Source organism: Cibotium barometz, chromosome 20 (genome assembly GCF_041138505.1).
Source record: "Cibotium barometz isolate CiBa-2024 chromosome 20, ASM4113850v1, whole genome shotgun sequence".
NCBI lineage: Eukaryota > Viridiplantae > Streptophyta > Polypodiopsida > Cyatheales > Cibotiaceae > Cibotium > Cibotium barometz.
The window spans coordinates 4,231,827-4,248,664 of record NC_141065.1 but is presented as its reverse complement, the minus strand read 5'-3'; the positions used below and the strand labels follow the sequence as shown (position 1 = coordinate 4,248,664).

The window sequence follows — 16,838 nt, the reverse complement described above, 5'->3', positions numbered from 1 at the left end:
TCCACCCATATGATCCATATGCATGCCCAGCGCCCTTTGGTTTTTTCTGAAGACTGAGGCCGGTTTACACCTGGCCTTCTCCCTCATATGCCGATACACCACCCAACCACTTGCTTTGCCTCATCACCGCCCGAGATACCACTTCACCAGAGAGACCTCTTCCGTCTGTTCTGGTCACGTCTACCACATCCTCTCCGACCTCGACCCGCACATCCCACTTGATGAGCTTACCACACACCTCTTAGCCACCCTCCATATGTCCGTTGCAGCCGCCTCCCCGCACTCCAGAGCCACCTCTACATCACTCGGAGGGACTGTCCCACAGAATAGCTGGTACGACAAGGAATGTCGTGATACCCAAGCCCGTCTACATCGGGAGGTGGGGCTAGGATCCACCACTCACTATCAGGTGCGAGTGATCTTTCGACGCCTCTGCATCGACAAAGTCTTCTTTATGTAAGTTTTGGGTTAGAGATGTCAACTTTCCCTGTTGTGAGCCCTAGTCCACCAAGATATGTCAACCAGTGGCCATCTTGGGAGCTACGCTTAAGTAATTCCACAGCGTCACACATGCACCCCCCCACAATTTTGTAACCTACTTGAAATTGAAGTCTATACAGATGTATGGCGACTTGTAAAGCCAAGTGACGAGGTCATGGGACAGGTCGTGTGCTGGTCGAGCAGGCTGGCCGTCACAAGGGGGGAAGAAAGTTTTCTATATGAAGGCCCCTTCTATTCCCTCTTCCCGGCCTGGGAGATTGTTCCTGCATTGACATATTTGGAGTAGCAACATTGGCTATTGTTCAATCTCGGAACTAAGACCAGAGTTCATTTGTGCAAGGAAGGAGATATCCTAAGGTCACGAATTCAGATCTGTAATGTACTCATTTCAACTTCATAATAAAAGAAATACAGGTGGGCATTAATAAAGACCACAGAATGAGAGATCACCGTCATCAACAGTAATAGCTTCAAGAGACCACGGAAGTGTGAATGACGAATGTAGCCGAGCCTTCTCTGAAGCACTTAGCTGCCTTGCAACAAACAAAAAAAACAAGTATGACGTGTCAGATACAGGATTTTTGGATTTATCGATACACAAGACACAAAGAGCTAGACCCCCCCCCCCCCCCTCTCCCCCTCTTCCGAAAGAGATTTCTATAAGTATGAAAAAGTATACAAAAGGGAGATTTCAAACCAAACAAAGGGGAAATCTCAACCAATCCGGTACCTTGGTCCCATATGAGTGGGAGTGAGAAAGATGCAATAATCCCACTATCATAAATTTGTCGCGTTTTCTCCCCGCAACCCTCGAGGATCCCTCGATTCTAGCCCAAGTGGCCATAAGGGTGTAGATGATATCACTCAAAATCCTGCAAATGCACTGTTACTCATAAACAAGTGCATCTAGCCTTCCACATGTGCTAGGCTTCTGATAATCTACCATGCACTGTCAACCTCTACGCTTTTGGGGGGGGGGGGACATATCCTAACTCCAGCATGTCCTGAAGATGGCACTACCCAGCAACTCCCTTATTGTTCATAATGACCAGATCCCTAACGTTCCCTTCGTATGAGATATGTGGGCCCGACTGTGTCGGCCAAATAATAGCACAAAAAGAAATGTAGGCATCTTTCCAAGGATATGTGCTCTCACAGTCCAAATCCTATGTGCTTCCCTGCACTCCCATAAGCAATGGTAGACCGTCTCTGAAGCTCATGCATATCTCCACCATGCTGGGCTAACATCAATGACCGATCTCCACTCGTTGATGGCAAGGCCACCAAAATAGAGGAGGATATCTGTGTCCTCCTGTATGAATGCCAGAACCTCCTCCAAAAAGTCCTCTGAATGTCAGGTGTGACACCATAAGCCTCCCAATGACGTCTAAGAGAAGGGAACTGATGTGTCCCAGGACAAGATGCCTTGTGTTCCGCACAGCATAACTGACGAAAGGCATGCTTTTCATCAGGTTGGTAGCATCCCTCTACATCCACTCAGTGGGGTCCCAATGCAAATACCTGATAGGGCATCCACCATACAACCAAAGGCTCTAAGCATCTATGATCATCCCAGGCGGGAGCAATATAAAAGTGCTTCTCTGCTCTACCAACAACTCTCACAAGGCACACCACCAGGCCCTCGATGATATCTTGCACGTCACATCTCTCCAAATACCATCCATCTTGTAGAGAGAAAAAGACTGGTGCATCATCCGCCCCTAGAGTGCGGAGGCCCATAATATGTAGAGGTACACCAGTCCCGGAGAAAACTCCAAATAAGAGTGATGAAGCCCTTCCAAGAAGGTCCTTCTGATCCAGTGGTTACGTATGGCACCATCAATCTCCACAATCCTTTAACTAGTGCCCCTCAAATGTTGTGAACCAAGGACCTGGTCATGCAATCCCAAGCCCAAGGAAGGGATGTAACCAAGGGGGAGGATGAGGGCCAATGCCCTGCCTCTGAGAACATAATACGTGGGCTGTGTATATCCACTCACCTCTCCTAACTAGAGTACATGTGAAATCTTTGCATCTAGATATAGAGAATTAGGGATACAGACAGGAGGGGATGCCATTGAGTCCCTGGCTCCTTAAGGCACAAAACAATTAGGAAATGATCTGACTTCATGGTGCTACGGATGATAGCAATGGTGCCTCCCCTTTGCAGGCCCCAATCATCCACATCCTATCCCGTCACACCAAGAGACATCCATCCCCGCTTCTGTGGTTATGCCAAGAGTAAGATAAAGAGTTAGGCCTCCTCTCGAAGTCATCCTCTGACACCACCACTCGGCAGGCCTTTCTAGATAGATGGCTGCCCTCAAGGGCGCACCAATTTCATGAGGGATGATTTGACTCCCGCAGAGGTAGGACACCGTCGAGCGGGCATGGTGCCTATACAAGAGGCCGCATGACGGGCAAGTGGGTTGTCTACAAAGACGGCCACATCATCATCATCAACAGTTGCCCCAAATAGCGGCGTGGGGTCTATGAGGCCACAGAGTTGAGACTAGCCGTATGGAACTCCAAAAACGGCACTCCGTGGTCTTGACCCAAGAGGGATGACCAAGACCCTCATAGGTAAGGACATCATCTTCTACATAGAGATACACCAGGAACTACCATACATACTCGGTTACGAGTGGAAGTCAGCCTTTTAGGGTGAGACCCGCACATCAGGAAGGGTACGAGGCTCCGGAGGTGTTGCGGTCCTCTATTGATTTACTCGAGGACCATCATAGAGAGCTCTCATGGACTTCTTCCATACCAACACTCCAAGGGCCGATCCACCCATCATACCCCGACCACAGCTAGTGCAAAAGCTCAACCGAGAGGTGTGACATTCGATTGAGGCACTGAGTTATGCAGAGCTCAACGCCCCAGACCCCACGGCCCTCACCCACAGCCACGCCTCTACAGGCGGATCCGGACCATCATCTCCCATCATCGCAGGACCTTCTCGCACCACCTCGATTTTACCACCTTGAGCACCATGTCACAGCAGCCCATGAGGGATGTTTTAGGATGATATGAGAGCTCTCTACTCATGTACCTAGAACAGATTCTATAGTTCTAGATTTTTTTTATCCTTCTTTATTACTATTTTGTACCTAGGATGATGTACCTCGTGGATATGATGTAACCTTTTGGTCTCATAGGCAATTTTGGCCTTTTGAAGACATTAATACAACTTTCTCTCTCTCTCTTCACCCGTCGCTTCTCTCTGTTCGCCCGTTTGTGTGCTCTCCTTCGCTTCGCCTCCTTCCCGGCTGCCTTCCGCCTTCCCCTCCTTCACCGCCTTGCTTCTCTCTATTCGCCCGTTTGTGAGCGCTCCCTCTCTCTCTTCGCCCGTCGCTTCTCTCTGTTCACCGAGATGACAGAGATCAAAGCTCAGTTTCACAGAGAGGGTGCGGAGCGACTGGCTCGCTTCAGAGCACACCCAGGCATGTTCTTCAGGGAGCTGTGGACACCCCCTTCACTGATGTATACCATTTTATACCCCCAGTATGGTACAGGATGGAGCTAGCTAGGTTGCATATCATGATTGTATACTCCATGCATATAGCTTTGCATTCTCCTAGTAGTAGAGCTCCATCCCCTGCACACCCAGATTCAGCTTTTTTTTGTTCAGTACTTTTTCATTTTGTTGGGATGACAGAGGATACCCCATACAGGTACTCCGATTTGTCTCATAGGCCGAGTTCGGTCTTTTGGAAGACGTTAATAAAATCTCTCTCTCTCTCTCTCTCTCTCTCTCTCTCTCTCTCTCTCTCTCTCTCTCTCTCTCTCTCTCTCTCTCTCTCCCGCCTCTTTGGCTGTTATTTTTTTTCAGTTTTATGCCTCTTTGGCATCGATACCCAGAGTGGAATGTAAATGGATGTACCTGATCTCTCCCATAGGTCGGATTCGGCCTCCCGTGGACGTTAATATAACTTTCTTTCTTTCTTTCTTTCTCTCTCTCTCTCCCCCGCCTGCTTACAGACGCAGATTACAGACTTCTTTCGACCAGAGATTGAGCAGTCAGGCCAGCAGGCATTGCAGCTAGCCCCAGAGTATAGCCGCACGAGAGGTACACTGATTGATCGGGCTATAGAGCTGGGGCGGTCCAGGCGCCCCAAGATGAGAGGCCCATCTCGACACCGGCAGAGACTACAACAGAGGATCAGGACCATACTAGTACGGCATGGGAGACATCCAGTCAGAGTACTCACCATTGAGGATATCCGCCATCGACCGATGAGAGACATCTTTGGATAGTGATGTGTATGATGCTTACCTTTGTTGTTCGAGTTTTCCTCCTAGATGTTATCCATTAGGAGCTCCTAGTACCGTACTTTTCCTCATAGTTGTTTTAGTTTCAGTTAGTTGTTTAGTAGTTTTTAGCTTTTTTTACACACAGAGATTGTATCAGATCCACCAATTGTTGTAACCTTTTTGGTCTCATAGGTCATTTTGGCCTTCTGAAGACGTTAATATATCATTTCATTTTCATTTCATTCTCTCTCTCTCTCTCTCTCTCTCTCTCTCTCTCTCTCTCTCTCTCTCTCTCTCTCTCTCTCCCGCCTGCTGCCTATCTTTCTCTCTCTTCGCAACAGCCCCCTCTGGCCTCTCTCTCTCTGTGGGAAGCACTGCAGACACGCACAGAGCTCTTCCTATGGCCAAGGGTTAATTAATTTTTAACCCGAAACCAGCCTTTTTCAGCCCAAGACAAGATGGAGAGGATCCACATTGAAGACCTGATCAAGGCAGCCATCCAACAACACAAGAAAGAGACGGCGGACAATGCAATTAATATGGTCAACCAGAGCCTTCTTGACAAAGTCAAGAAGCTTGAAGCACGGATAGCAGCCCAAGATGCACAGATCCCAAATCTCAAGAAGGAGATAGAAGAAGCACGTGCTCAACATAAGCTCGAGGAAGGTGAAATTCAGCCCATCATGATGGAGGAGCTGAACACCATCAAGGCCCAACTGAGAACACTTCAAGAGGGAGAAGAAAAGAAGGCCCAGGAGACCTCCTCGTGGGTGGAGGTGCTCACAAAGATGCAAAAGCAAGTAGATGAAACAGAGAAATGGATAGAAGTGGTCAAGAAAGGTAAGAACAAGGAGGCCGAAAGCACATCTACCTCGAAGATTATCAACCTAACCATTGAGGAGGAACAAAGAAGAAAGACAAGGGAACTTCATGTGCGGATCACGGGTCTCAAGGACGGTGACAATGTAGAGGAGGAAGCCAAAGATTTATACACACGCATGGGCATTTCGAGGGCTACACACACGGGGGCTTGGAGAGTGGGCAAGGAAGACAAGAATGGAGGAGAGAGCTCTCATTTTACGTTTTCCCACCTTGGAGGCCAAGAAGGATTTCTTGGCCAAGCGCTCGCCCTTAAGAAAACCGGCATCTTTTTAGGAGATGACCTCACCTTGGCACAGCTAAGCACATATCAGGGAGTGCATGCCGGAGATTAGGGCAGCCAGAGAAAAAGGGAAGCTAGCATTTTACAGAGGAGGTAGAGTGGTGATACTAGAGAGACGCACCACCTGACGGTGTGAGACCTATGGGACCAGTCTAAGACTTGCAGTATGGAACTGCAAGGGAGCATTGAGACTGGATGTGGGGGCCTTTGAGGACAGCTTCAGAGACAAGGGCCCGTTCAAATCATGGTGGTCGCGGATCTGGAGGAGTTGCAATTCTTTTTAGAGAGGAGCTTCAGCCACTCATCCATGTTATGCGCCGTGATGAGAGCGCGACGTACATGTGGGTCAGAGTGAGGGAAGATGAGGGTAGACCCCTATACATTGCTATATGTTACTTTCCACCCAGCACATCTCATTATGCAGCGCCCAAGGGGCAATCTCCATATATGAATCTAGATAACATTATGGGAGTTCTCCAAGGAGGGAGATGTTATCATACTTGGGGACTTTAATGCTCAAACGGCTCAGTACCAGACCTCCTTCTTTGACACTTCGGAGGAGATGTTGAGAGAGAGATGTGGAGGAGATGTGTTTGACCCGGAGATCACAAGATGAGGTGGAGTGTACCGAGTATGGGAGATACCTCTTGGAGATGGGGACTGCACATGGGCTGGCTATTTTAAATGGCCTAGAGAGGTATCCACTTGCCAGTGGCTTTACTTGCTTTCCACACAGACATGGAGCCAGCACAGTGGATTATGTTTTAGCCTCGCCAAACTTCATCCCGTATATCCAGGATTTTGCGATTGGCCCCAGGCCCATCGGAGTTACGGTGGATCATGCACTTCTCTCCTTTACGATGGATTTCCACTACAGTACCCACCAGGTTGGGCAGTCCTCCTATCACCCGAGATATACCTTCTGTAGAGAGATTGATGGAGTATACACTGCAGAGATCTACAGCTTGTTGAGTGTAGAGGATCCACAGAGGCCATTAGCAGGGCTCACACAGATCCTGACAAAGGCTTTACATACAACTACAGCGACGGCCTTCCCACACACGCAGCCCACCATACGACCACGTCTTGGGAGCATGCCCCAGAATAGTTGGTATGATGATGACTGTAGGGAGCTCAGAGCCCGGCTACAGAGAGAGGTGGCCACAGGTGTTTCCATGATCTCCAGGATGATTCGGGCTAAGGCCTCGGTACCCCATGAGATTATCAGAGCCGAGATGGGAGCACCACCGATCGTAGTCGAGGCTCTTGCCAGATCAGTGTCCTTCATTCATAGCACCTGGGAGCTTGGCCAAGCAGACTTCAGGAGAAACTTCTCCACATTGGACTATATCTTTACTTTACGGGCTATCATAGAGGAGGCAAGGTCTTCAAAGAGACATGTGTATTGCTGCTTTGTGGATTTCCGCAAAGCCTTTGACTCCGTCCCTCAATCCCATCTGATAGGACGCTTGCAAGAGCTCCAAATCTCACATGAGATGATATGGGGTGTGATGGCACTATATGAGGCAATACTTGGCCAAGTACGTGCCCCCGATGGAACCTCGGGAGATATATGTAGCACTCTTGGGGTTAAGCAGGGCTGCCCACTCTCACCTACACTCTTTGGCCTATACATTGATGAGATCGCAGTATTTGTGGATAGTTTCAGAGGTAGAGGTTCACCATTGGCTCAGACAGAAGTGCCCATATTGCTATGCTAGCGACATTGTCTTGATCTCAGATTCAGCCGAGGGTTTACAAAAACAAAATGCATTGGACAGATTTTGCACGGAGAGAGACCTTACGGTCAATTTGGGCAAAACCAAGGTTATGGTCTTCAACACATCTTATGCTTTTGCCTCACGATTTTCTTTCATATACAGAGATGCCCTAGTGGAGATTGTGCAGAAGTATGTGTATCTGGGAGTCACTTTTACAGGCCCTTTGTTCTCCATGACCACAGATGCCACCGACCGACTTGCGAGGAGACATGCCTCCCTAGCCCGTATGTAGAGTGTTTCCAGGCACATTTCCAAGAACCTTGCACTAAGTGCTGGCTCTTTCATACTCTAGTACGACCAGCGGCTATGTATGGTGCATCCTTTTGTGGGCCAAGCCTAGGGAAGGATCACTGGAGGAGCATAGAGGGGCTACAGGTGATGATGTTGTCATGCATGCGTGATCAGGAGTAAGCCATCTCTACCGCATGACTTTCTACATGCAAAGTTTGGGGTGGCCCCACTCTTACAGATCCCCTTTTTCAGACTGTCACTTATGTTCAGCATGTATACACACTTGACAAAGATCGCCTCCCACGACTAGCACTAGAGTCCTCCATGCAATTATACTATGAGAGGGAGAGGGAGCGATTGAGACGAGCTGGACTGCCCTCCTCCTCGGCAACATGGCCGCCTCCATTACCGACACATGCATGGTACTCTAAGGTAGTTGAGTGGTTTCATGCACATGGCATACAGATGGACCGTCTCCCCCTGTTTCAGTATAGCCTGGATTCCCCCTACCTTGATCTCTCACGACAGGAGATCAACCGGATCATCCGGCTAGATCTACTCGAGCTACACATACACCATACATGGGTGTCTCCGTTAGAGATTGGTAAGAAGTGTGAGTTCTACAAAGATCACTTCTTGAGACTCTCTAAGGATGGATTCTTTGAGATCCCGGGATACATACAGATAAACATGTCACATGCTATGCGAATCACAATCGGCCAGCTCAAGGTATCCTCCCACCGCCTTAGAGTAGAGACTGGCAGAGCTGAGGATATATCATATCCCACATGAGGAGAGGACATGCGCAGTATGCGTCACATGAGGAGAGGACATGCACAGTATGCGTCACATAAGCAGTAGAGGATGAGGCCCATTATATGTTCACTTGCCCGGCTTACTATGAGATACGGGGGAGATTCCACTGCCTCTCCCGAGAGGGATTCAGACCACTCACACCGGTGATACAGTTTGAGGATCATAGGTGCTTGGGCATGTATTTGATGGAGCTCAAACGACACAGGGATGTGTTGTTGAGGCAGCATGCTGAGAGACAACCCCGCCTTCGACAGGACACCTCACAGAGAGCCATCACAATTTTCTTTGTGGTACACACATCCACACTAGAATCCACTGCCCACAGCAGTTCCTCTACTATGACATTAGAGCCCACCACCCGTACCCATGCTCCAGCTCCACGCCCCAGAGGAGTTCTTAGCGAGAGAGCTCGATCCATTCAGCGAGCCAGACATCCCAAACCAAAGCATCGGGACCTTCCACCACACAAAGATAGATTCGTGAGGTTCTCCGTCGACGTGACACGCTCCCATCACAAAGGCCTGACATTCACTCCACCATCAGATCAGTTCTTGCCGAGGCGGGTATCATCATTAGCTAATCACAGCATATCTCACTCTACATAGGATCATCTCTTGATCACATGTACTGTCAAATGTTTAGTAGATGGTCCAAGGAGCCGAGACTCACAGCACCGGGGCAAGCAGGCTTCAGGAGAGGGCACTCCACACTGAATCATATATTTACACTACGGGGGATCATTGAGGAGGGGAGATGTGATATGCAGCGGAAGTCTTTGTATTGGAAGATCCTGTCACACAAATGCTCACACCGTCTTCTGTATCCTAAGTTTCGTGAGTTTAGAAATCCACTTTAATACTTCAAACTTTAAAGAGAGATGAGAGAGAGAGAGATAAGAACTGTACACGAGATTGGGTCCCGAATTACCCACTGAAGGGCCCCCTATCCCGATAACAAGATAGTATTTGCTTTATTTCTTTGGAGAGAATGACTGTGGACTGTAGATAAGCCAAACGCAAGATCTCAGAGGATCGGAGATTGGCTGAACTGTACACGGCTGTAGAAACACCTCGATGACCTGATCTCGAGCCTATGCACTCTTCCCAAGGGCATGAGGAAGGGCTGCACACCTGAGGCTAAGAAAAGAAGATGGTGGACTGTTCTAAGCTATGTTAGAATGCTGTAAATGCTTATGAACGCTATGTTACCTTCACCAGATGACTGCTGCATGTATGGATGATGCACAGAGGGCTGGACACTGCTGTAGAACTGATGCAAGACTGAAAACACAGGCTGTTCTGCTGCTGGACAGAAATGCATATATGTACTGCTGCTGCTGGACAGGAAACGCGGGCGACTGTACAGCTGCTGATCTGTAAACACAGAGGACTGTAGGCGGCTGGTGCACATACAGAAAACGCTGGACTGTATGCTGAATTCTGGCGTTGAACTGAGACTTGACTGTATGCTGAATTCTGGCGTTGAACTGAGGCTGAATGTAGGCGCCTATGGCTGTAGGGACTGCTGAACTGCAGGTGTTGGATGAAAAGGTTGGCTAAAGCGTGTGGGTGCGGAGACCAGGTGTAAACCCGTCTACCTCCAAATGATAGGGCACTAAGGTACAGCTCATGTTGGTAGCCAACTGGGGAAAGATGGCATCCTCAGAACTGCCCATGTCAAAAAGGATTATGAACTGTCGGCCCTTGGCAGAGCCATGAAGCTCGGATCACGCTTTTCTGTGTGGTTATTGCCTAACCCTCCTGCTTAGCATCAAGTACTACGGATGGTATGGAATGCATAGAAGGTAAGATCTGAACCACATTGGTGGTAGCAGGCAAGTCTGGAGGAGCAGGGGATACTGCGGCAACTGTGGCAGAAGGCTCTTTGGAGGCTTGCTCCGCTTGTCTTTTTGCACAATCCTTCTTACCATGCCCAATGGTATGACAGAAAAAACATCTGTTTTCTGACTGATACTATCTTTGCTCCTCTGGAGGAAGATAGCCTCCAGTGATGCCTGCTTGAGCCTTTTCCTCAGGGGTCTTCTTAGGCTTGGATTCCTTACCCCTTGAACTAGAGCTAGGACTGTTGTCTGTCTTAGTGTCTTTAGAAGACGAATTACCCTTCCCCTGTTGGGGCTTGATACTGGACTGAGATGACTGCTTGGGCTTGCCTCCGTTCATCTTCATTTCTTCATTCTGAGCGAGAGTCAGAGCCCGGTCATATGTACTTGGTTCAAAGTTACGAACTGTGAACCGAATGTTAGAGTCCAATCCATGAATGAATTGCTCCATCTTAGCTTGCTCAGATAACCCTAACTGATGTGCTAAAGTAATAACCTTACCGGAAAACTGAAGCACTGGGGATCCACTCTGTCTGAGTCCACAGAACTCGTCTTTCAGACCGGTCATGTACTGGGGCGACAGAAATCTGGTCTTCAGGTCATGGACAAAGATGTCCCAGTCAAAGGCTGTGACACCTGTGGCCTGGTCTGTATGAATACTAGACCAATGCTGCCACCAAGTGACTGCCTCACCAGTGAGATGGGGAGCCGCTAAGTGGACTTTGTCTTGAGGGTCTATGATCCTAGCTAAAGGAAAATGAGCATTGAACTGATGAATAAATTGATTAATTGATGAATGATCACACTTACCATCATACTTACTGAAGTTTGGTTGACTGCGAATGATGGTGGTTGATGCTGCTGCGGGCTGCTGGCTGGTAACACCTATGACTGGGGAGACTGAGGAGAGCTGTTGATACCTCAAGTGTATGGCCTCCTTTTTCTGTTGGTGTTCGAGTAACATACGTTCTCGATCAAGCTCACGTTGGTGTTCCCGAGCAACGAGTTCAGCCTGACGCCGGTCTTCGTCGATCCTGCGTTGGGCTTCCTCATAGTCCCATCTTTTTGCTTTTTCTCTTTTCCTTCGGGCCTCGTCCTCTCTCCTTTGTTGTTCCATCTGAAAGAAGAGGGAGATGTAGTCGGGTGCTGCTAGAGGTGTAGAAGGACGTGCTGCTGCTGCCTCCAATAGTTGGAGACGCTCCATGAGCAGCTAGTTCTGAGCTCTAAGAAGAGCTATGGTGTCTGCTGTAGGCGGAAGAACAAGGTCTCCTTCGGGGGAGACGTCTTCCGGGTGATGAGTACTCTCTCCTGTAGACATGATGCTGAAGACGGTGGTCGTGCCAGAACGCAATCTAACCATCCAAGGATGCCCCCACGCTAGGATACGGTGTGTGTGGACAATCTGAATCTGATACCAATGTGATATGCAGCGGAAGTCTTTGTATTGGAGATCCTGTCACACAAATGCTCACACCGTCTTTTGTATCCCGAGTTTCGTGAGTTTAGCAATCCACTTTAATACTTCAAACTTTAAAGAGAGATGAGAGAGAGAGATGAGAACTGTACACCAGATTGGGTCCCGAATTACCCACTGAAGGGCACTTCAGAGGGTAGTGTCAAGCACAACATACCTTGTGTAGTGCTCTCTTGTCTTACGTGCTCTCTCGAAGATTGTTTCTACCATGTGTGGGTGGAACAATAGAGCGCACATGGAAGGGAACATGGGCACTTGAGAGGGTAGTGTGAGCTGGTGGCCAAAATGCCTATAAACTATGTGAAGCAGAAATGCTTATGGAACACCAGGCTATCTATGCCTGCGAGAGTGATTGTGATTAGCATAAACAAGAGTCTAATCACATTTCTCATTGATTGGTGGCTCTTAAATATGCAAGGAAGATATATCACATGAGACCAAGTACATCCCACAAATGAGTCCACCTTTTCCATCTCCCAAGGGTCACTCTACCTCTTCAAAACCTCACAGGACACTTTGACACCTCATTGCTTACATCATTGGGAATCTACCTTTGACCTTTGACTTTCTACCATGCACCTTTACAATGTGTAAATAACCTTTGAAGATACAACTATCCAAATGGACCTCCCTAGACAAAAACACACATCCTCTAAGGTTTAAGCTCAACCCATCAAATAATTCTAGGATCCAAGATCACATACACTCCAACATTATTGAGACAACGTAATTTGATTCACATAAATTTCAAGCCCATGTTGGAAGATGAGTTGAAACTCAAACTTTCTTTTATTTTCCTCTTCATTAATTCTCATGAAAGGAATCACCTCAAGGAGTCAAAACTTTGCTACATAAGAAGTGATTATTCTCCCTCATTCTAATTCAACCAATCGCAGTTTTTGTTATGTTCTTAGCAAAATTGGGTGGCAAAAACTAAGCATAAAACTCGTCTTTAAGATCAGCCCATATGGTGATGGTGTTGCCGGAACGCTTCTCGGCCAATCACCAATGCACAGTTGTACCTTTCATGTACATTCCTATATACCTGAGCTTTGATCCTTCTAAGAACTCTCGCTCATGAAAAGCAATATCAAACAAGAAGATGAAAGATAAGGCCTTGATGGAATCAAACTCACCGTAATAGTTTTCAAACTTCACGGATTTGTCTCTTGCCTTGAATTCTCTAGTCCTCTTGTGGTGGATATCTTCTTCCTCAATCTCAGCCCTTCTCTTGCCTTTATCTAAATGAGGAGGATTCCACTGGTTCCATCCTTGCGAATGCCAAAACATGAGTCGATTCCCTACGATGGATGATATGGAGTGAAGAGGCATATCTACAGGATCATAGGAATTAATCCATGAGGGCTCAAACAAGGTGGTTTCTTAAACATAAACTCACCTTCCTTTCCCTCCATTACATCTCCATTGATTATGAGAAAAGAGAGGGCTATCTCTCTGTTTGACAGCCAATTTCCAATGCAACAGCCTCCATGGCATCATTGAAGAAAGCAGAATGCCAGTGTGCATGCAATACATGTTTTCACATGGATTCTCTTGCAAACTCTTCAATTGCACATCCTTATCACAAAACTATCTCTATCATCATTGTCTTGCACCTTCTCTTTACCAACAGGACAGTTGTCCCTCATGTACGTAGTCACCATGGTCTTTCCCTCTACCACGGGACAACTGTCCCTCATGTGCATAATCACCACAGATTACATGAGATATATTACCTTCCACGGTGTACACCATAAGCTTGCTCACCATGAGTTTGCCTACTTGAGTGAGCATTCTCGCTACTACATGTATGGCTGGCTATAATGCTTAATAGTACTATTAGTTAATGTATGAAAGAAAGGATCATCCTCCACACAAAAAGGAGCAAGATCCTAGGCTCTAATATCGAGAATCCCTCAGACGGGGTTGAGCACAATCTTGACACACACTAAAACTATTTATACAATTACACGTTAATGAAATTGACACAACATAGTAAAGGATAACAATGCTGAAATTTAAATGACACCTGTGCTAGGGCCGGAAAGGGCCGATTCTCCTTGTAATATATTGTATTAGCAAGGAATTTCTCAGATAAAAGCTTCATGAGCATTGAATGCCTGATTTCCAATGACACTTTAGGCGATGAAAGCATATTTCAAACATGATTTTGTCGTACGTAATGTCAAAGTCCAAAACTTCTCACTCCACAATCCCTAGTGACTTATCATCACGAGCAACTATGCTCCACAGGCATCCATACGTAGGCATGTGTGTGCCAAGCCGAGACATACGAGAGAAGCTATGCTCCACAAGCATCCATACGTAGGCATGCGTGTGGAAAATCACCTGCTTTTCTCCCAACCTTGAAATATGCTAATTATCGGGCTCAAACCAGTGGTTGGAAAGTGATAGATGAATTACCATGTGTTGAAGCAATTTGTGTGTCTTCTTCTAATCATTTGAAAGATGTGTTGCTACTACTGATGAATTTTAAAATGTGTAGGCTACACTTTAGCACTGTCTTTTAATAGGCAAGGAGGGGCAGAAGTAAGACATGAACATGTTGATTTGAGTGAGGTTGTGGAGCATAGGCTTCATTTTACGGATGTAGAGGAAACCCCAAAGCAAATGTCTCATGGCGGGAAGAACGCCTAGTGAGTGTTTTTCGATCTCCATCATCATGCTTTCATATGATGAGACCACACTATTGATTCAATAAGTGTTATCATTGCTGGCTTGGAGAAAAATTTGGGGCTGTTTTGAAGATGTATGGGCTAGCTCACAAAGACGTTACCTTTCTAATTTTTTCCCTTTTCAACAGATGCACATGCATTTGATGGAGAGGAAGTCGTAATGACTGCCCATGCTCAAGGGTCTTGGACATTGGGCGAGCTTACATATGGCAGAACCTCTCTGCCGATAAGTGGGGAGAGTGACCACAAAGATGTCCACACAGTTTTATATATTGGAAACCTTTTATTAATGCTTGGCCGACCGGGAAGTATAAAATCCCCAAACTCACTTATAACCACACTTTAACAAAGTGTGAACCTCCAAAAAATAACAATAAGCAATAACTCTTGTACAAGTAACCAAAGAGTTTAGAGTCACACTTCCCACATGTTTACAGCCCACAAACATCGTCAGAATACAAATTCACGTCCACGGTTCATGGAAGAGTGCCCCCTTGCGGTAAAGTAGACATACAAATCTTGCAGGCAGTAAAACATGTCATGTGAAAACAATTCCAGGCATGGAAGTATGCCAAGCAATAAAATGTATTGGATAATCTCCCTTTCATTTAGCTTGTACTTGTCCACCTAGTTGTCTAGTCTCACTAGACGCATGTTAGAACTAGGGTGTCAAGACCAAAGACACACCCGCGAGGCTGGGTCGCACATGTGGCACATATGATGTTAGTGTGCGCTGCCTAGTCCGTCTAGTAGGGGCATCCGGGTTAGGGCTATCTCGTGGTCGTCTGCGAGGGGCTTCATCCTGAGGTCGGATGAAAGAAACTCGTGATGGCGGGTTGTGAGTCTACCTTTGTGCCTCTCACATAGCTCATCTTTGTGGTGGCACAACTCAATCAGATAGAATCGCAGACATCACTGGTCTGGGAAATCAATGACCCAAGAGAGAGGCCCAAATCCCTCCCTGAAGAGGCAATAAAACCTCCCTCATATCTCATGGTACATTCAGCATCTAAAAAGATAGTGCTCCTCTGTCTCGACATATAGTGAATAATCTAGAGCTGCCGTGTGGAGAGTCGTCCCATGCAAGTCATGTACACTATAGTTGGTTGGTCGCGTGCATTGGGTGGTGGTCCCAGATCTCATAAAATATTGGGCATCTGCGTATGTAGTGCTCGTCCATCTCGACCTCCATAGAGTGGAGTTGATAGATCCCTTCCTCTATCCCCGTCTCCACTCAAGCCGTGGGATGAGACCCGAATCTAGCCAATTGCAATCTGCATGGCATGTGACAAACATGCCATGTGCCTATGCAACTACCCCAGCCTCTATATGAATCCATCCAATGTGACCCTCAAGAAGTGATCGAGAGGAGAGAGAGAGAGAGAGAGAGAGAGAGAGAGAGAGAGCGTCTATTAAAGACCCAAAATGTCCATGGCATATCACATCATGGAATGGAAAATAAAACAAAAAGAAAACATAAACATAGCTATCTCACTGGGGTGATACAAAACTGTTCATGGAAACTCATCATGGAATATTAAGAACATAGAAACATGAGAGCAACATCAGCTTCAAGTAGATGGTATACCACTCTCCAAAATATCGAGCATGGGGCTAATGAGTATGGCCGAGGTGTCTCCCTCAACTATGTCACATGGAAAGGTAGCTCGATGGCAGTGGAGCATGTCCTGGATCTGGAGCTGATGAGGTGATCGTGGACGGGGGGGTCAGGGGCGTCGGGCACACTGGAGTACGGAGGCTCGGTCCGAGGTAACTCCTCTCGGGCAAAGTAGGTCCGGAGCAGCTCATGGAGGGACCACAAGATCAACTATATCGGTGTCGTCCACCTCCTGGGTTCAGAAGAAACTGGTGATGGTTGGCTAGCGAGGGAGGGGGCGGGGTGGCTGGGGCCAAAGCTCTCTCAAGAAGGTGTCCCTGTGTCTGCGGAGCTCAAGCAAGAAGAGGCCTAGGCAACGTTGGTCCTGGAAGTCAATGATCCTGGAGAGTGGACCAAATCCCTCATGAAATAGACAGTGAAACCTCCCGTGGATCTTATAGTATACTGGGCAGTGGCATATGT

General features: G+C 47.3%; 1 protein-coding gene across 8 annotated transcripts in view; it reads right to left on the bottom strand.

Annotated features, from left to right (window-relative positions):
- LOC147627466 (uncharacterized) overlaps positions 1 to 16,838 on the bottom strand; it is a 91,053-nt gene that overhangs the window by 17,789 nt on the left and 56,426 nt on the right. For 4 of the 8 annotated variants that reach the window (XM_086814363.1, XM_086814366.1, XM_086814367.1 and 1 more), the window contains one exon: positions 952 to 1,030. The exons of 2 other annotated variants lie outside the window; for them this stretch is intronic. In XM_086814363.1, coding sequence (XP_086670489.1) covers positions 952 to 1,030 — 79 coding nt within the window. Of the gene's footprint in view, positions 1 to 951; positions 1,035 to 16,838 lie in introns of all 8 variants that reach the window. 2 more of the 8 variants (XR_015268241.1, XM_086814368.1) reach the window with 1 other exon arrangement.